This window comes from Spizellomyces punctatus (assembly GCF_000182565.1).
Source record: "Spizellomyces punctatus DAOM BR117 chromosome Unknown supercont1.3, whole genome shotgun sequence".
In the NCBI taxonomy this organism is placed as follows: Eukaryota; Fungi; Chytridiomycota; class Chytridiomycetes; order Spizellomycetales; family Spizellomycetaceae; genus Spizellomyces; species Spizellomyces punctatus.
Window position 1 is genome coordinate 135,705 of NW_015971539.1, and position 17,868 is coordinate 153,572.

At 48.9% G+C, this 17,868-nt stretch overlaps 5 protein-coding genes and 1 non-coding gene across 6 annotated transcripts; 2 read left to right on the forward strand and 4 right to left on the reverse strand.

The window, feature by feature from the left end:
• Positions 1–55: 55 nt before the first annotated feature.
• Positions 56–5,997, reverse strand: SPPG_01735 (uncharacterized protein). The gene is made up of 4 exons (XM_016750051.1): positions 5,720–5,997; positions 1,482–5,598; positions 1,333–1,424; positions 56–1,263 (listed from the first exon to the last, which is right to left on the reverse strand). The coding sequence occupies exons 1-4, from the start codon at positions 5,826–5,828 to the stop codon at positions 230–232; spliced, it is 5,352 nt and encodes a 1,783-aa protein (XP_016610687.1). The 5' UTR covers positions 5,829–5,997; the 3' UTR covers positions 56–229.
• A 22-nt stretch (positions 5,998–6,019) lies between these two features.
• Positions 6,020–8,782, reverse strand: SPPG_01736 (uncharacterized protein). The gene is made up of 7 exons (XM_016750052.1): positions 8,129–8,782; positions 7,740–7,831; positions 7,543–7,562; positions 7,394–7,446; positions 6,998–7,288; positions 6,578–6,821; positions 6,020–6,496 (listed from the first exon to the last, which is right to left on the reverse strand). The coding sequence occupies exons 1-7, from the start codon at positions 8,185–8,187 to the stop codon at positions 6,398–6,400; spliced, it is 858 nt and encodes a 285-aa protein (XP_016610688.1). The 5' UTR covers positions 8,188–8,782; the 3' UTR covers positions 6,020–6,397.
• Positions 8,783–9,291: 509 nt separating this feature from the next.
• SPPG_08954 (uncharacterized protein) lies at positions 9,292–11,080 on the forward strand. Its single transcript, XM_016757104.1, has 3 exons — positions 9,292–9,358; positions 9,421–9,614; positions 9,687–11,080. The coding sequence occupies exons 1-3, from the start codon at positions 9,298–9,300 to the stop codon at positions 10,890–10,892; spliced, it is 1,461 nt and encodes a 486-aa protein (XP_016610689.1). The 5' UTR covers positions 9,292–9,297; the 3' UTR covers positions 10,893–11,080.
• On the reverse strand, positions 10,922–11,908 carry SPPG_01737 (uncharacterized protein). Its single transcript, XM_016750053.1, has one exon. The coding sequence runs from the start codon at positions 11,772–11,774 to the stop codon at positions 11,046–11,048; it is 729 nt and encodes a 242-aa protein (XP_016610690.1). The 5' UTR covers positions 11,775–11,908; the 3' UTR covers positions 10,922–11,045.
• Positions 11,909–12,362: 454 nt separating this feature from the next.
• On the reverse strand, positions 12,363–12,445 carry SPPG_10040. The gene has a single exon. It is a non-coding gene; the product is annotated as a tRNA-Leu (tRNA).
• Positions 12,446–13,675: 1,230 nt separating this feature from the next.
• Positions 13,676–16,962, forward strand: SPPG_01738 (uncharacterized protein). The gene is made up of 3 exons (XM_016750054.1): positions 13,676–15,106; positions 15,172–15,550; positions 15,645–16,962. The coding sequence occupies exons 1-3, from the start codon at positions 14,104–14,106 to the stop codon at positions 16,501–16,503; spliced, it is 2,241 nt and encodes a 746-aa protein (XP_016610691.1). The 5' UTR covers positions 13,676–14,103; the 3' UTR covers positions 16,504–16,962.
• The last annotated feature ends 906 nt before the right edge of the window (positions 16,963–17,868 follow it).

Genomic DNA, 17,868 nt, shown 5'->3' on the forward strand with positions numbered 1-17,868 from the left:
GGTGCTAACTATTGGTCTTGCACTCGTGTGCCTCACAATTATGCCCAACAGTGCGGGAGAAGGACAATGTCACATTGAGCAAATGTGGTACACGATATGGTTGCATCAAAACACATGCATCATAAACCATTACTATCAGAATGTAAGGAAATATAAAATAGAAAGTCATACACAAGAAAGAAAAAACTAATCTACAAAAAGTTGAATGTATCCATTATACCCCTAATCACTACACTGATTCAGAGTCACTACCACTTTCATTCCGAGATTTTCTGGCTTTTGCTTTTCCTTTCCGCTTGTCCTTTTGCCTTTCCTTGCCTTTCCGCCGGTCATTTTTGGCAGTTTCATTCTTGCGAGGAGGAGGTTTGGACGATTTGGGTTTTCGTCGTTCGTGTTCGCTCTCGCTTTCTTCTGTTCCGCTAACGCTTCCTTCGGTAGAGTACGCCGACTCACTTTCACTTACGCTCTCACTTGCACTTGAACTTTCGCTTCGGCGGCTCCTGCTACTCTGCTTTTTCTTGCGGTTCGAAGGTTTCTTGTTACCGCTTTTCCTTGCGCTACGGGTTTTGTCTCTTGATTTTGCGCTACTTTTGGTGCGCGGTGATTCAAAACTCCGTCGCATGGGCGGGTTGCCTCGTGACATGTACCCTCCCCCAGCATACATGCCCGGAGGGCCATACTGCACAGACGGTGGCGCAAGATGTTGAGGTTGGTACATGGCGGGATTGTATCCCCCATGCGGTGGCCCATAATGTTGCTGTGGAGGGCCACCATAAGGAGCAGCGTAGCCATGCCCCGGATATCCGTACCCAACAGGTGGTGCGTTCCCAAAACTTGCTCCCCTTGGTCGCATACGTGCAACAAGCGGCTCATCATCTGTAGATTCACTCTCGCTTTCTGATGCATCAGATGGGTCACTATCGCTTGGAACTTTCCGCGCCTTTCCCTTTGGATTCGGACCGGGTTTGGTCTTTTTCACCTCACTATCACCGGTCACATCGTCGCTGTCACTCTCCGTTCCCTCACTCTCCTCTAGCTTTGACTTTTGAGGTTTGGTTTTCCGCTGGAGGTCAACAGTGTCCTCGGACAATTCCTCCTCGCTTCCCTCAGTCCCGCTGTCACTCGTTTCCTCGGTGCCGCTCTGCGACTCTTCGTCGTCAGAATCACGTTTTCGATGTGGTCGTCGGTCGGAATGACTGGAAGAACCAGAGTATGATTGTTCTCGTTTCCACATAAATTGTTGCGGAGGCGGTGGATGAAGTCCTTTTCGTGGAAATGGCGTTTAGTTAGACGTACGGCTGCCATTCAAACCATAATCAACCTCTAACGTACCCATACCCGGAGCGCGCATCGTCGGCAAATATTGCGGTTGTGGACCAGACCATTCTACTTGTCGCTCCTGCATCCGCTGACGCTCTTTCGCCCTACCCCACAGCAAATGTCAACCTACGTCCAATACGAAAAACTATCAACAAGATTACCTCTCTCTCTCCAGCCACTGCTGCCTCAGTTCCTCTCTCTGCATAGCCGTTGCCGGGTCCTCGTAGACCTCTCCCATTTCACTCATCGGATACCCGTATGGTGACATGCCCCACGGCCCCGGAGGCGGCATCATGCCAGGCGGGAAGCCAAACGCACCGGGTGGTGCACCAGCAGGGAAGCCACCCATGGGGGGCATACCCATGCCCATTCCCATTGGCGGCCCCATAGGTCCCATAGGTCCCATTGGCACACCCATTCCAGCAGGCGGTCCCATAATTGATTGTCTTTGCAGTCCGGCCATGCCTCCACGAAGGTAGCTCGGGATGTATGATCCAGCCACTTGTGGTCGGTACATGCCCATCTTCTTCAGCATTTCTTTTTCCTTCTCGCGTCGATCCACTTCGGCAAGTAGTCCTCCCACAACCTTTGGTTTGCGCTCCTCTTTATCCACTTTACCCAAGAGTGGTCCGTCCTGATAGGGCATGAATGGTTGCATGTAGGCACCGGGTGGTGGGCCAGAACCGCCGTGAGCAGCTTTTGCCAAGCGTTGCTCCTGCTCCTCAAGCACATCCGGTGCAAGCTGAATCAAAGGACCTGGCCGACGTGGTGCAGCCTTGTTTCGTTCGTCAAGCTGTGCAAGCAGAGATTGAGGCGCGTACAGATTAAACTCTCCTTGATCTTGGGCTTCTTCGTCGTTCTCGTCTTCACCATTGGCAGATGCGTTGTCATTTCCCTGCTCGCGTTGTGCAGGAGGTATAGGAAGGGGCATTCCATTTGGACCGATGATCATTCCATTGGGACCCATCATCATTGGTGGCATACCTGGTATCATTCCAGACATTGGCATCATGCCAGGGATCATACTGGGCATCACACCGGGCATCAGTCCAACGTTGTTCACAGGACCCTCTTTGCCTTGACCATCCTCACCCTCAGTCTCGCTTTCACTCTCACTATCTTCATCACTCTCTTCGTCATCGCCTTCACTCTTGGTGCCATCCGCTTTAGGCTTTGACGTCTTCTCGGACTTATTCTCAGTGTCTTCACCCTCGGATTCGCTCTCGCTCTCCTCCTCGCTGTCCGACGATTCCTTCGCGGCAATAGGGGGAACAGCGACAGGCATCGGGGGCATCATTCCCATTCCCATCGGCATCATCATACCAGGCATACCCATCCCTGGTATCATCATGCCCGGGACTAGATTTGCTTTGCTTGTGCTGGCTTCGACTACGCTTGAGTCATCACTTTGCTCGCTTTGGCTACCATCGCCGGTACTGCTACTTTCCTCATCCTCCTCGTTTGTGTTTCCAGGCTGTGCGGGATTCTGTGCTTGAAATTGTGCATTGTAGGCGGCTGCATCAACATACTGATACTGCCAAGCCCATTGGCCGTTTGGCTGCATAACGGGAACAGGTACCATCATTACTGGCTGTTGCAGCTGCTGTGGTTGATTGGGAAGGGGTTTCTCCTTTGGTACTTCAGCACCGTTGGCAACATTGAGTTCTTTACTAGGAACTTCAGGTACGGTTTCGCTCCCCGGTGTTTGAACGACAGGGGCGCCGGTGATGGAGCGCACACCTTCGGGAAGTGGGATCACAGGCTCGTTTTTCCCCTCGGTCTCCGCTCCCGGGGTTTCTCCATTAATACCTTGCACAGGTTCCTCGCTACCATCCTCGGGCTTCTCGGCATCCGTAAGGTCAATCTTTTCAACAGACTCCGCCAGTTCAGTTACTACAGCAGGCTGAACTGGATTCATTTCGTTCGTGACGACTTCCGACTCTTGAGTTCCAGCAGCATCTTTGTTCACATTCGACGCGTCCTTGACGCGGTCGGCAGAAATGGATTTCCTATTGGCCACCATACTCTTTCTAGATGCGCCCTCACCAGGCTTTTGTTCCTGTGAAGGAACAACCATCCGACCAAGCCAGGCCACTAGCTCAGCAGTTTTATGCTCGACTTCTCGGACCTCATACTTTCTCCGTCCTTCTTCTCCTGCTGCAACCGCATCGTTCCACTGAATGATAAAGCCGTCCGTTTTCGCTTTTGTCTTGTCTCGTAATACTTCAGCGTACCGGACACTAATACTGGCATACACTTCTCCTTGCATGTTTAATCCCCCAATTTCTTCGACAGAGAGATATAATAGACCCCACATGGTCCCGCTGCTATATTCATCACTCTCCGATCCCGAGCCAGAGTCCGATGCATCCTTAGAAAATTGACCTTTGATACGCTTTGCGATTCCCACCTCGCCTTCCGCAATTTCCTTTTCGCGTCTCGCGAGATCCGAATCGAGGTTGAAGGTGCCCAGTACAGCGATCAGCCATCGTGCAATTTCCGACGAATCCACTCCTCGAATATCAACAAACCCTGGGCTCGCTCGGGCGTCTGTCTGATTAGTAAATCCTCGGAGAGGGTCATCGGCAGTGGCAGCATAGCCTGCTGGTCCAACTAGAGCAAAAGTATCCTTCATAGGGGCATCCATATCGCGCTTCTCAATCCGCTCTCCCGATTCTGGATCGTACAGAGTCAACGACCCTTCTAAACGCGCAACAGACGCAGCACCCTTTTCCACGAGAGCAAGTGGCTCAGGTTGTAGTATATATGCCATGCGCACAATATCCATGGTAAACACCGGTTTGCCTTTTTTCACATCGGCTTTTGTCTCGTAAAATCCTACTTGACGCTTCGTACCATTTAATGGGTCAAGGTCGCTTGGGATAAGCGATGATGCACGTTTCTTGCCTCCGAAAAGCTTCTTTCCCAATGAAGCTGTTCCACTACGCTTGACAACGACATGAAAAGGCTTCCACTCGTTGGCATAAGTATACTTGACTTCAACCATTCCCTCATACTTTATTTCATGTTTGTGAGTCGCACTGTGGAATGGAACTACACCAATGTCCTTCCAAGCTGTTGCGTAGGTTGCCCGTTTCAGCATCTTCAACGTGAACAGTTCGCTGACTTTTGCGGCCTCAAAAACTGCCAAGCGAATGGCCGCTACCCAGGTATTACACTGAATGGAGGACAGTGACGCTAGATAAAACAGATTTGATCCTGCCGTCGACAGGGCGAAAAGAGTCGTATATGGCACCGGGGGCGGAGTCGCGAGGCCCGGCCCCTGCTTGACTTGAAAGTTTTGAGGGAGCACCTCGACGACACTCTCCGTAATGTCAATGACAACAGGATGTGGTTGAGCTGTCTTGATGGTAGCAATGGTAGAAGGCGCGGGATCAAGCTCTAAACGCAGTACTTTATCGACAGTGGGTGTCGGATTATAAGTCAAGGCAATGATATGCTCGGGAACGCGCCACAATTTGAGAGTGGTGCCACGTAGTTCTGCCCAGAACTTTCCCCACTCTCCATTAACATCACCCTTGATTTCTGGCTCATCTTTTGCGCTCAATGGTCGACCTCGCACTCCAAGTTCATTCTTCTTGTAGATATAACCATCTGTATATTTCTTTTTGGACAAGGTTTGGATGATCGGGAGTAGGTGTTCCATATCAGCAGAAAGCGGCGGTAGTTCTTCCTGTTGCGTCTGCGCAACGGGAAGAGGAAGCACATTCTTAAGGCGAACCGATGCAATTGCAGAATCACCTACGCTAGGCGGTGGTGATATGTCCACCAAAGTGGCAGACTTTTGGCGAGCATGGCGAGCATGGCTACTCGGAGATGTGAGAGTTGGTTCAACATGTACACTATCGGTCGACGGTCGTTTACTCTGTGGAGGTGTAGTTTGCTTCCACAAACTTGAAAAGGGTCGAGATTTGCTACCATCTGTGGACTGGCGGCCCTTGGTAGTAGGGACGAGAGGTGGGGAATTTGGAGGGGAATCCGGTTTACGGACAGAGAGGCGATTGGGTGACGAAGGTCCTTTCTGTACCGCCCGAGACGCATTTGCATATGATGGTCCATCAGCGACAGCATGCAGTAATCCACCAATATCAGCGGGCTTGGAGGACCCTGAGGAAAGCTGTGGTTTTGGGACCTTATGCCCTGGCCTCAAGTTTGCACGCGAAAAACTTGGTCGAGGAGTGGCCTCCGGGTCGGAAGAAGATGTTGTGTCAGAGTCCGACTCGTCAGTGGACGAGTCTGCTCGTCTTGGAGGAGTACCTTTAGGAAAAAGCATTGTGAAACACTGTACCTGGAAAACAGAACAACCAAATGGCTCATTGCCAATAGTGCCTTCACGACAACCTTCTAAAGCACCCTGGCCCTCCTTCGAGGAACTCACCTTTCTGGACTCCCCTTCTCTCATCCCCTCGTGAAACCGGTTTCCTTGACGCTACATTCTGGACCTTGTTGTAGAGTGCATCCAGTTCCTCTGAAGAAAAGAGGGACATTAATAGTACAACTAGTGTAAACTAGTATGATTCCTGTATGCCGCGACGGAAAGAAATGGGTAATATGGACAAGGAAAGATCTAATTAATGACCTGTATGCAAAAGAAGTCTGATGGCCAATGAGCCGTTGACCTCGAACGACTTTCCTCAAAACCAGAGCCATTTTGCAGCTGTGCCACCCAGTGCCTATAGCCGTTTGCGGACATGGGTTATTTTTAGCTTGGATTTACTATTTCAACGTGCATCCCCAATTTTGCAGATCCATAGCAAGAAAAAAAAACACATCATTAGCAGTGTCGCTATCCAAAAGATGTGCCCATCTCCTCTTTAGATCATATTCTCTTCCTCGCATATCAAACAATGATTTGGGATCTTAAGAGGCCACGATCCGAATGTAAATAAAAATTAAAAAAACAAAAAACAACAACAACATAGCCTTGAACAGTCGACGAGTTCAACGTCGACATACAAAAAACAACAGAATCAGCCTTCTTATTTGAACACGGGAAATTGTGGTTGGGAGAAAAGATTTCACGCAACAGGCTACTGGACAGCGAGATCAGTCCAATTTAGTAGCGGTCGAGCATTCTTGAGGGGTCGACACCCTTGTCTCTTATCGGGATGTCTTGAACGCCTTGGGCAACAAGGCATTTCGATAAATCTGTTGACTACATGAATACAAGAATGAGAGGCCGGTAACCGCGCAAAGGACGTTCAGGGTCCCAAGATGAAACAAGGAGATAGCTTACCTCCAACATGCCAGGAAACTGCTTTGCGCGGTAACATGTAAATACATCCGATAACGTCATTGCTTGTATGGGTATCGCTGATGATAGGGCAGCCTCCTCAGCCATGTTGATATGCTCTTGCGAGGTCAACGCGGTCGTAACTCTAGAGGTGCTCGCTACCGGTCGGAATGCTGATGGCCCTGATGACGTTCGCAGCCCTCCGGATGTCAGCACGTTTTGCTCCTCCCCATCAGTTGTGCCCGCCCTGCAAATGTTACTACTATCAGATCCAAGTGACCGGCAACTTCACTCAAATACAGTAATCGCTATACAGAGGGCCAACGCGGCAGAATTTGCATGTGAACCGATCCGGTTCCACCAGAATCTTTCTTTTCTTTCATTCTCTCTCCCTTCTGTCCCTCGCTACACTATCCTACTTACCCTGTTCCTCTCTCAAAAACTGGCCTCAAGTCTACCAATCTAAACTTGAGCCTCAAATGTCCCGGTGGACGAACGGACAAGTCAGGGAATATAAACATAAGCTTTTTCACACCGTGCACGTCCTTTAGAGGCTGAGCCGTCGCAACCGCGCAACCGACCAATGCGTGCTGACTTGCACCAAGTTCACCGGCCGATTCGTCGGCGTAAATATTGTTAATGAGACCTCGGTCCTCTGTCCCATCGGCACTACACAACGAAGCATGGCACACAAGGTATGGTTCTTCTTGCGCACTAAAAACAACGATCGAGGAAAACCAGTTTCAGTGGAGGTTGGGTCCTTGTATCTAGAAATGCAAGTAGCCACCATGACACCGTGACACCACGATCTCGTCTTACCTGGAATCTCGGATATTTCTCTCGTCATATTTGATTAGCTCCACTACTGGTGGCTATTATACAGTCGAGCAAAAAGATGATTGCAAAAAGGGACGTGCAGGCGAATCTCAGCTAGTAGTATGAGAAGGGGATTGACGTGCAGAACTTACAGGATCCACTCGTCGTCGATCTGACATAACGGGAACAAATGATGTGTCAATATCTTGTTCTGGTAAGAGCATTTTCACACCATTTTTTTGGCCCCATAATGGTGGCAAAAAGACATTCTTCCCAGCAATTCAGCATTTGCGCTGTCGTATACCCGGCTTATCTTACATCCTAAGCAAACGTGCCTTTTACTACTAACCTTTTGTTCCAAACCCGCAGGCTCGCGCGCGTATAGGCTGCTGCAAGACGCGTAGTTCGTATCGGACACTCCCTGGCGCTGGACTCTTCAAACTAGTTTGATCGACAAGTTCCACACGACGACGGCGACAAGGTTGAGGTACGTGACGACGTTGGAGTGCATGCGAGTAGTAAAAGAACGGGAGCGAGGTGGAAACAACGAGATCAATATCCATCATGTCAAAAAGTCGCGTCGCTGGTAGACAGGGCAATGAATGGGAATTTTTAGGGTGTCCCCTCCGAGGGCCCGTCAATCACTCAGCGCAACTCTGTTGGTGACGCGACCCAATGCAACGGAAACATTCCAAAACCAGCGTCGCCGAGAAAATATCAAAGGAATGGAAGGAATACCTTTGTTCGCTTGGATGAGGCCGGAGCCTTCCTGCGTCAGACTGTTGAAGCGAGGCCATGAGGTTGTTGCCTCGGCTTTTTGGCTACGATAATGACTGTGTACCGCCAAGCACCCGCAAGACCACAAGAAGGTGAAATGTGTTAGCTCCGGTATCCCGCTAATCAACAGGTTTAAAGAAGAGTATAACACAACACCAGGCACGGCGGAGCGCGGTCCTTGTTGGCTCGTTTCAAGTCTATATCAAAAGGCGCCCAAAGGACGAATCACCATTATCATTCCATTTGTCAAGGGATTTCCATCGTCCTTGTCATTGACAGCAATGGGATTGTGTTTTCCGTCCGCACCCAGTTGATTTCCGACGAGAGGCTCAAGCGTACCTGTGACAAATATGGTGCTGTTTATAGTTTAATCTATAAATGTCGGCAAACATGCGCCTCGGATCCAAATGTCGGGGCGTTCCGTGCAGCAGCAGGTAGATACAGCTTGTCGGTGACGTCCTCGACGACGATAAAGTCCGTCTTGCAGCATTCCTGCGGCTTCGTGAAAATCCAGGTCACAACGTTAAAAGAAAAAACGGGGCGGATGCGACGACGATGAACCATGGCTCAAGGCTTGCCATACTAAGCCTCTTGCGACTAAGCCCCGTGAGTAAGCTGACTCCCAACGGGACGGAAGGCCTGGATTCTCGCACGGGGACACATTTGACTGGTGGAACCGGGTGAACGGGAAGGGTCGGCACTGGAAGACAGGCAGCCAATCGGAGATGGACATAGTGTACATGCACGTGATAATGAGATTGAGTGCGTTACCATTTGCTTACACGAGCCGTCGTAGGAACTTTTGTTTGTTTTGGGCCGAATGGGATGAAGCAAGTTGCAAATGACTTTAGGCTTCCTTCAGCTGGGCATCCCCGGCTGTCCTCCGTCGATCGCTTGTCCCCCTCGAACAGATGGGCGCCAAGTCCAAACGACAAGACCTTTCCAAAGAGGCAAAAAGACCCTTGTGATGGATCCTTACACTCTGCCAAAGAATAGATTTGTTCTGGTTGCTTACAAATCCACGTTCCAAAGGTGTCTCCGTTTGAATGTTGCTATAGTAATACATGTGGCACAGTTTGCTAGCAGTCATCTGCAAAAGAGTCCAAGCGATCAAGGTTCTGGTCAAGAAAATGCATGCTAGCATCGCACTCCGGACATGCATTCCGAGGATCCACGTCGCGATTGGCCCATGTAGGTGGAGTTACTGGAGGTTACTTGGAGGCCTTTTATATACTCATATGGTATGTCGATAGGTTTAGAAGCGTATCGCTCCGCGATCAACACAACCAATTCAAAGGACAGGATAAAGGAACTTGGCAGTGTTTGCGGGGCCAATGTAAATGTGACACGGCATCGAACAGAGGCACACCTTGTTCGACAACTGGTTGAACTCTTTGATCAAGAAAAGCCGGACTTGATTATTTTGAATCCCGGAATATTAGCCCGGGTACGCTGGTTTTCTGGTTTTGCTGGTCTGCCCGATCTATCCCAACATTCCAATACTTTTACATTTACGTAGGGCGCTGTCGTACTCAAAGGTGTACTGCGCGAAATACATGCACAAGCAGCGGAATGCAAGCAAGCGGTGAATATCCAAGAAGTTATTCCCAAAGTTCTAGATCCATCAGATCTGACTTCACTGTGTCCGGCGGGCTCTATTCAAAATCTCGGCGATGCTTCGTACAGTATCGCCATCACGGAATTTTGTCGGAAATTCCATGAAGCCCAGGCCAAGGCCGCGCTTGCTAAGACTAACGTATCAGAATCGGATCCTGTGCAGGACGAGAACCCAAGAAATGCAACGGTAACTGGGAATAAGCCAGCGGAATCCAGAATGACTGATCTTCAGTTCCAGCCAAAACTTTATTCCCGAAATCGAGCCGTGCAGGCTGCGGTTATTGCAGAATCGATACGATTGGATAGATACCCCTTAGGGGATGAAGACGAGGAAGAAATCCTGCAACGCAACTCTGAGGCGTTTGCCAAATCAGCTCTACTTGGTGAAGGGGACAATGAAGATGGTGAACAGGTCGCAAGTACTTTGCTCGCCTCAACGTCTGAACAACATCGCGAAGAAATGACGGAAGGAAATGTCCCTGCGATCACAAGCTCGTCGCAACATTCCGTCGCTAAAGGACAATCCAAGCAGAGAGGATCAAAAGATCATGCCACCAGATTCTCAGAGCATGTTGCGCGAAAACAATATGACAGGGAGTGGAGGAAAGGAAGGGAGGTCACCAGAAGCCCGGCAGAGGATTCCACACCGAAACGAGAATGGAAAAGTAGAAAGCGAATTTCAGAAAAAGTTGCCCAAGACACCTTACCTCAAGACACTTCTGAGGCCCCCGCAAACGAGACAATACCGCAGCGTCCACCACGGCGCACCATAACCGTCCTCGCACAATCAACACCTTCGTCACCGACCTTTGAAAGAAGAGAGATCACACCACAATCAACACCTTCGTCACCGACCTTTGAAAAAAGAGAGATCACACCACAATCAACACCTTCGTCACCGACCTTTGAAAAAAGAGAGATCACACCAGATGGACCCGATTATGAAAAGATTGCAGATGAATCTTCGTGGCAATCTCCAAATACTATTTCCGAGCAAATCAATGGTCAACGCCCAGCCGCAGGAGATTATCTGAATCTATTTGAAGAACAATACTTTGGAGAGCTCATCGACAAGCTTGAACGGTCGACATCCACAAAAGACTGGTAGTCAAACACCAAAAAAAGACTCGCATCGGATCCTCACTAATTCACTGTACAAATTTATTATAATAGAACATGTGTACCTAAACTGCAAAATTACAAAAGACTATATCTCATACTACAAAAACCTGATAGGCCATTTCAATTTTACAACAATAGATTACAATGCAATCTTTGCATTTGGCAAAGGAGGCACTACAGGTGGATCGGCAGGGGTAGGAGCAGCAGGGGCTTTTCCCGAGGCGTGTGTCTCATGAGCCACAGTCGGCTGGTGCGTCTCCGCTGTCAGATCACGCTTGCCTCCGATCGGAGCCGGTAAACCGGTAGCAGCCCATGCACCCGTGGAATCGTTCACGGCAGCAGGAGCAGCGTGTGCCGGGACATCGTCGAGATTCCCATCCTCCAAATCCTTGACGGCCACGACGGGCATTGAAGCATGTTTCGCGACATAGTGTCCCACCCCCGTATGAAACAACCTGGAAATAATCCCCTTCCTCTCCAAACTCCCAACTAAAATGACATCCGGTTTGGTATCATTGGCCAAGTTGACCAAATACTTGCCAGCTTTTTCCTCGCATTCAACAATGACTGTCAACGGAAAACTCTTGCCAGCCTTACTACACACTTGTTGAAGTTTAACTTGAATATCTTTGTATGCTTTATCTTTTTCGGCGTGTTTATATTCGGCCCATGCGTCAAGAGATCGGCCCGTTGGCATTGGGGTATGCCGGACATTGACGGCTGTAAGTTCATCATTGGAGTGCAGATAGTGCTTGAGGACCCATTCGAGATGGTTGTAATCTGCTTCAGTGTCGTCGAGACAATAAAGGATCTTGCGGCCTTTGGTAGCGGGGAGGGGTGCTGGCGTGATTTCGACAGGTTGCGTCATGTTCAATTTGTATATGTGCGTGGGGATTGGTGTTGGTTTGCTGTTGGCTTTCGTATGGATTCTTTTACGATGTTCTTGCTGTAACTTGAATGCAAAACGTAATAGTGGCAGGAAAAAGGGCTTTTGCAAATGTCCCTAGCGTTTTTATAACCCCCTCCGATACCAGCCCTTTATCACACATGTTACGTCATGTTCCATCACGTTGTGTACATTACATTGCGCAGCAGCCATGTGAATCATTTCCAACAACAAGCGATCAAGGCTTGTTGGGAGGAACACTGTTGTGAAAAGTCATTATCATTCACATGGATTGGGGTGTAGATTTCTTATCTCCATTGGAGGTCTTTTCTTGCTTTTGACAGCGGGGGGTTCTGTTTGACCTTTAGATTGGACCATCCGCGGTGACCTACGAGGAACAATGTAAGAGCACGGTTCAAAAACATGCAATGCTCTTTGCGAGCTTTTCTTGAGCTGAGCTGAGGATGTTCTTCATTGGGGGTTGGTCATGTTCTGTATATTGCAGAGGTTGGATACAAAAAAAGAAAATTCCATCCGCGTAGAGTAAAAACCAAGCGTTGTGTGAAGAAATGGGTGCTGTGAGATTCGAACTCACGCCTCCGGAGAGACTACGACCTGAACGTAGCGCCTTAGACCAACTCGGCCAAACACCCTGAAGAAATTACGACCGATAAGATATACTTATTGTAATTGTCATGTAGCATGGTGTTTAATCCGTGCCCATCCCGACTGCAATCAACTCGGGCCCTGTACTTGGCATGCTGAACAGGAGACCTTCCAAGAGCGACTGGTTTTTAGATCTTTAAAAATCTACTGGCGCGAACACAGATGTTGATATGAGTAGATATCTATGGTTTGGATAGATTGCTGGTATCAGTTTTGGAACATTCGTGAGGAAAAGAAACTAACCCTACTATTGGGTCATGGATCTTTTCATCAGACCCTTCTATTCATATCATTAAAAAAAATAAATCCATCGTTCCTTGTCCCATTATATGTTGTGGCATGTTTGATTCATCAAGCGTATGTCACCCATATTCTTTATGGCTTTCCAGTTACGCCTTTCAGCCCAATGGCCAAACGATGACTTTTTACCTGTCATCTCGGACGGAATTGGGCGCCTTGTGCTGAACTGAACTTGCCAATCAGCTCCATGCATATTAACAACATATTGACAAGGCTCAAGACGGTGGAGAGGATCATGGATGAAGATCTTGCAGACCATTTCGAGTCCATTAGATTTTTGATAGATTCTATTGTAGTATCTAATAAAGAGCAAGCCTTTATCTTTGGGGTCGCTTCATGTCAACGATTAAGCGAATCTCACACTCGACGTTTCGCGGAATCCTTCAGACGTCATGGTCGGGTCATATTGCCTTTCGGACATTTTAAGCATGTCGCGGTATGTAATTAAATACTGGATCTTTGCAAAATCATTGGGTCAGCAGCCATCAAAGAGATGAGGATCTGTAAGCCACATTTAACGATAACACACACATTGATCTCATCTTTTGCTTCCAAGTAGATCTAATATTGCCAACTGGGATTTCAAACAAGGTTCGCTCTTGTGACAACTCGCGATCTTTCATCAACTGCTGCCAAGGTATAAGAATACAAGGATATGTTGTTTTTGGCCCGAGGTATTTCAAAAGCCGTGCACGTTCTACTTTTGAGGATCGCCGTGTCGCGACAGTCCTTTCTTGCGTCATTTGTTTTGCTTTTTGAGGATCTTCTTTGTTTTTCCTTCCATTTGCTATTGCTTTGCTATTGCTTTCCTATTGCTTTCCTATTGCCTTTAACGCGCTTGTTGAAATGCGTCATGACGTGTGCATTTGATTGGCTACTTGCATCTCTCGTGGGAAAGGCGAGCAAACGAACGTGAGCGCTGATCCCTTCCGCCATCTGCCCATTTCCCAAATTACAATACCTTTTTGACCCGCATTTCCCTATTTTTATTTTTTGATTCTCTCCCGGCAAACAGCTCACACTGGCTGGCGAAAAGCATAAAGAGCTCCCGTCCCCCACGCCCCCCTTCCCTTTTTTCCCCATCCGCAGCGGATCCCACCCAGTTATCACATGCGCCCACATTACGCTGCCCTCTACTATTTATTCCACAATCTAGTAGATCCCACGACCATTACAAAGAGGAACTGCCCAAAAGTCCTAGCATTGCTTCTTGCTTCCGTTTACCTATTTCCGTTTCCCCCGTCGCTCCTACGTAGAACCGCTGGCTTGATTCATCGCGTTCACCTCCACCGCACCCGAGATACCCAATCCGTATACCCAATAGTATCAACAACACTTTTTCATAATGGCCAATGCACCGTCCGCGGATCAAATGGTGGAGGCCCTAGATCGATTTTATCTGGAATGGGCCAACGCAAACAATATCGATGTGAACGCTGCTCTCTTTTGCAGCCCGGCCCGTCGAAGCATAACGATCGACGAAAACGAAATCATCGAACCAGGTGCCCGACTGTTGTCAATTCCTCTTCGTGCTGCTCTTTCTGCGTGGGGCCCTGGTCACGAAGAGGAAGCCGCCTTCGATATGTGGCTCACGACAGTGCAAGACAGATGCGATACCCGACGCCAACGGGTGCCGCTTATCGAAGGGTTTGGAGCTGTGCAAGCCGTCATCATGCGGCTCTTATTCCATCTGTCTCTCGAGATGGAATCACGATTCGCACCATGGCTCGCGACCTTGCGAGTGTTTCCGGTCTACCGGGAATTTCCACCAGACCCACGGTATCTGGGACTGTTTATCCCAAATCTAACACCGGACGAGCGAACGGAACTCCGCGGTACATCGTTGCAGGTCATGGCCGACTGCAACGAGGAGATTTCAGAAATGTACCGGTTGACCAAAATCCTGGTGGAGGACGCCAGGCAGATGATTGGTGGATTTTCCTTCCGCCATTATTACTCTACAAACACCATCACCCAACCCGTCCGCAAAGAGGATCCCGACTTCGATCCAGACGGATTCACGTACGATCTCTTCAAGCGCGCTCTATGGCTAGTATTTCGCACAGGCTATCACGTCAATGCATTAAAGGGCAAGTTCCAGTCGGTTGCGGCTCAGTTTGCGCAACCGAGTTGGTCGTGGGAAAATATGGGCAAGCCATGTCATCACCTATACCTGATACCCCTGTTTGAATGCCTGCAACCCCAAGCCGATAGAGCAACGGCTTTTGTAAAGCCGACGCGCGAAGAGATTGTAATCCCCAACCCCCGGAGAAGATCAAGCGCTTCCAGCGATGGCACTGCCAAGCATGCAGCGCCCGTTCTACCAGATCCGACCAATGAGCCGTACGGTGAGTATCATCGATATTATCATACGATCATTATTCCGTATCCGCTGATACATTCCGACTGGTAGAGCCCGAGTACAGCGTCGTAACGGGCGTCGTGATCAACGTTCACGCGGCAAACCGGCTTATTCAGCGCCAAAGGCTGACCATTCATGGCCTGAACCATGTAATCAACACCGCCGATATGCTCAAAGCATATGGTACCATGGATGGCAGCCGCTTTGAATCCTTTGCGATACCCAGTGCAATTGTCGATCGGTCTATTCGACTGCATTTGGGAGGGCCCTCTGCGGTCGAGTATTCTGCCAAGGGTAAGGCTCCTGCCACTTTTAACCAGGACCTTTATGCTTTGGCTAGGCAACAGTTGCATTATCGCGGGTACTGGCCAGAGCCGCAAGAAGAGTTCCAGGTTACATGCCGGATCATGGAAAATCCCCACCTGATAACGTAAGTTTATGACTTGTCATTGTTTGTGCCATACCTCGAGTTTGTTGATGGACTGATTTCTCTGTACCGCTTTTTTTCTCGTTCCACTTGTCAGCTGCGTGGTGGTCGCCCTCATGTCCCATGAGGAGCTCGAAAAGTGGGCTTGCAAACCTTGCAGTTTCGACTATGGCTGGTTGAAGAGTCAAGCGGAGACACCTGGCGGTATGCAATATGATCGATGTTGCACCATTGCCGAGATACTGGGATCGATCATCTTTGAGAGGCTTGCAGCTATACCGAGCAACGACAACCATGATTCCGCCATCATGAACCGCTGCCAAGCGATGCGGACGTGGGATCATAAGAAGCTGCAGCGTGAGAAGCTTGAGCAATTGCGGAGGGCGGCAGAGGACGTTTTGGATGAGCGAGATGGACGCGACGGCGAGCGGACATCACAAGGTCGACCGCCGGGTGCATCGAATGGTCATTCACGCCCGCGTGCGCCAAGCAGCAACCTTTCTGATAGCCCACGCAAGCGGAAGCGGGGCCAAGAAGGGGAGACATTAAGCGGCGAGTCCCGATCGGCGATTCCAAAAGATGATAGCGGGGCCTCACCGCCAAAGACACGGAAGCTGAATGGTGGAGGCGACTCACCCACCACCGCAAGAACTCCCGTCCGAAGCAAGCGTCACGCTAGGTCCTGCCCATCTACCCCGCCCTCTGGGGGTTCATCATCGTCGTCGTCTGGGTCAAAAAAGCGTGGTCGATCAGCCAGTGACGACGAAACTCAGTCATCCTCACCCGAAAAGCGCCGAAAATCAGCCTCGTCGCTCCCACTCTTTGACCCGTTTGCAGATTTCCGTCGATGGTGGACCTACGGCAAAGAGATGGCCGTCCTTTTTCGGTGGCGGGAGCGCGTAGCTTTGCAGCATGCTCTCAGCCACCTTCAAAGAGATGCTACAAAAGCTGCTTGATCGGACGGCGGCCTTGTTGGAGGACCTGGTCCACCATGAGCAAAATGAGGATGCTGACGGGGAGGAGGAAGAGGGCAGTGGCACGGAGGATGGGAGGAAGAGGGGACAGAGGTGGCAGAGAGTGAGTGGGAGACGGGTCATGGGAGTGATAGTGAAGTTGAGGATGAGGAGGTTGCGGATGTGGGGTTGGATGAGGGGGAGGAGATGTAATATCAAGATTCAAAAGAGGAGGATAATGGACCAGTGCGCGGATTTAAAGAAAGGGGAAAGGCAAAGTGGGGATTTTGGGAGAAATGGGAGGGTACACACACACACAAGTTGTGTATTTGCTTGTTTTTTTTTTTGATTATTCTTTTGTGTTGTTTTGGCGAAGAGGTTGTACATAAATATTCATTTTGCATTTTGGGGGGGTTTGTTATGGCGAAAACATCCTTTGCAATATTGTCATGCAAAAACTTGGATCTGGGCTCATAACGAGCGGAAGATGTTCAAAATACCCAGAAAAGGAATTTGTTTGGATAGGCTGGAGGGCACAAGGTCTCTGTTCAAATCCGAGATGGAGGTCCCAGCCAATGTGATTCTTGCAGGGCACCAAAATCTTTTTGCTTATCCCGAATTCATTAAAAGCAAAGATGCGCATTGGGTCAACACTGGTCAACACTACCGAGGGTTGGTAATATCAAGTATTTTTAAAGGGTCATTGCCGACGAGTGCAACTTTCATGAATAAAACGTAGAAATGCAAGAAAACGGGGATATCCTGACTAGGCAACCAGGGACACCTAGTAGATTCATTTCCATTTTCTTGCACTCTGCTTCACTTTATAATCCCTTATCTTCCCGTATATATAATTCTTTGTCTTGTTCATTGCATGCTTTATTTACAAAAGTGTTTTATGATTGAAAGTTTTAATTACTTGATTCTTTGTTGTGAATCGACACGTTGTGGTTGGGATACCGTTCTTTTAGCGACAATACCCAAATCCGATACCACCACATAAGACGAATCTATGTATATAATTATCGAAAGTGGGGGAGACATGGAGCCATTCAATATATATTCAAATGTGTTGCATCTTGAGTATTTTTGTCTATTTGCAAAAAAAAAAAAACGAAACATCTCTTGGGAAGCTGCTACCAGTGTCAAAGAATTATGCTTTTAAGTGGCGTGGCATCTTATAAACGTCAGCCATACATACGCGACGATCGTCTAGTGGTTCCGCCTTTTGCAGAAAACAACATGCAAAAACTATATATCCTTGCAAAAGTAAAAAACGTGGTTGCCAGTGCAAACGACCATGAGGTTGCGGGTAATGAATACATTAAATCAATAACTTACAAACCTTGCGTAAATACCATGGATATT

Bases quoted from the DNA above. Each gene is read 5' to 3' on its own strand.
- SPPG_01735 (XM_016750051.1), bottom strand. From the start codon at position 5,828: ATGTCCCTCTTTTCTTCAGAGGAACTGGATGCACTCTACAACAAGGTC. The intron at 5,599-5,719 runs GTGAGTTCCTCG...TTTTTCCTAAAG, and splicing joins GAGAAGGGGAGTCCAGAAAG to GTACTCCTCCAAGACGAGCA. The intron at 1,264-1,332 runs GTACGTTAGAGG...TTCCACGAAAAG, and splicing joins GATGCGCGCTCCGGGTATGG to GACTTCATCCACCGCCTCCG.
- SPPG_01736 (XM_016750052.1), bottom strand. From the start codon at position 8,187: ATGGCCTCGCTTCAACAGTCTGACGCAGGAAGGCTCCGGCCTCATCCA. The intron at 7,289-7,393 runs GTAAGACGAGAT...CGTTGTTTTTAG, and splicing joins AGAAATATCCGAGATTCCAG to TGCGCAAGAAGAACCATACC. The intron at 6,822-6,997 runs GTAAGTAGGATA...TAACATTTGCAG, and splicing joins GTTTTTGAGAGAGGAACAGG to GGCGGGCACAACTGATGGGG.
- SPPG_08954 (XM_016757104.1), top strand. From the start codon at position 9,298: ATGCATGCTAGCATCGCACTCCGGACATGCATTCCGAGGATCCACGTC. The intron at 9,359-9,420 runs GTAGGTGGAGTT...GTATGTCGATAG, and splicing joins CCACGTCGCGATTGGCCCAT to GTTTAGAAGCGTATCGCTCC. The intron at 9,615-9,686 runs GTACGCTGGTTT...ACATTTACGTAG, and splicing joins ATCCCGGAATATTAGCCCGG to GGCGCTGTCGTACTCAAAGG.
- SPPG_01737 (XM_016750053.1), bottom strand. From the start codon at position 11,774: ATGACGCAACCTGTCGAAATCACGCCAGCACCCCTCCCCGCTACCAAA.
- SPPG_01738 (XM_016750054.1), top strand. From the start codon at position 14,104: ATGGCCAATGCACCGTCCGCGGATCAAATGGTGGAGGCCCTAGATCGA. The intron at 15,107-15,171 runs GTGAGTATCATC...TCCGACTGGTAG, and splicing joins TCCGACCAATGAGCCGTACG to AGCCCGAGTACAGCGTCGTA. The intron at 15,551-15,644 runs GTAAGTTTATGA...TCCACTTGTCAG, and splicing joins GAAAATCCCCACCTGATAAC to CTGCGTGGTGGTCGCCCTCA.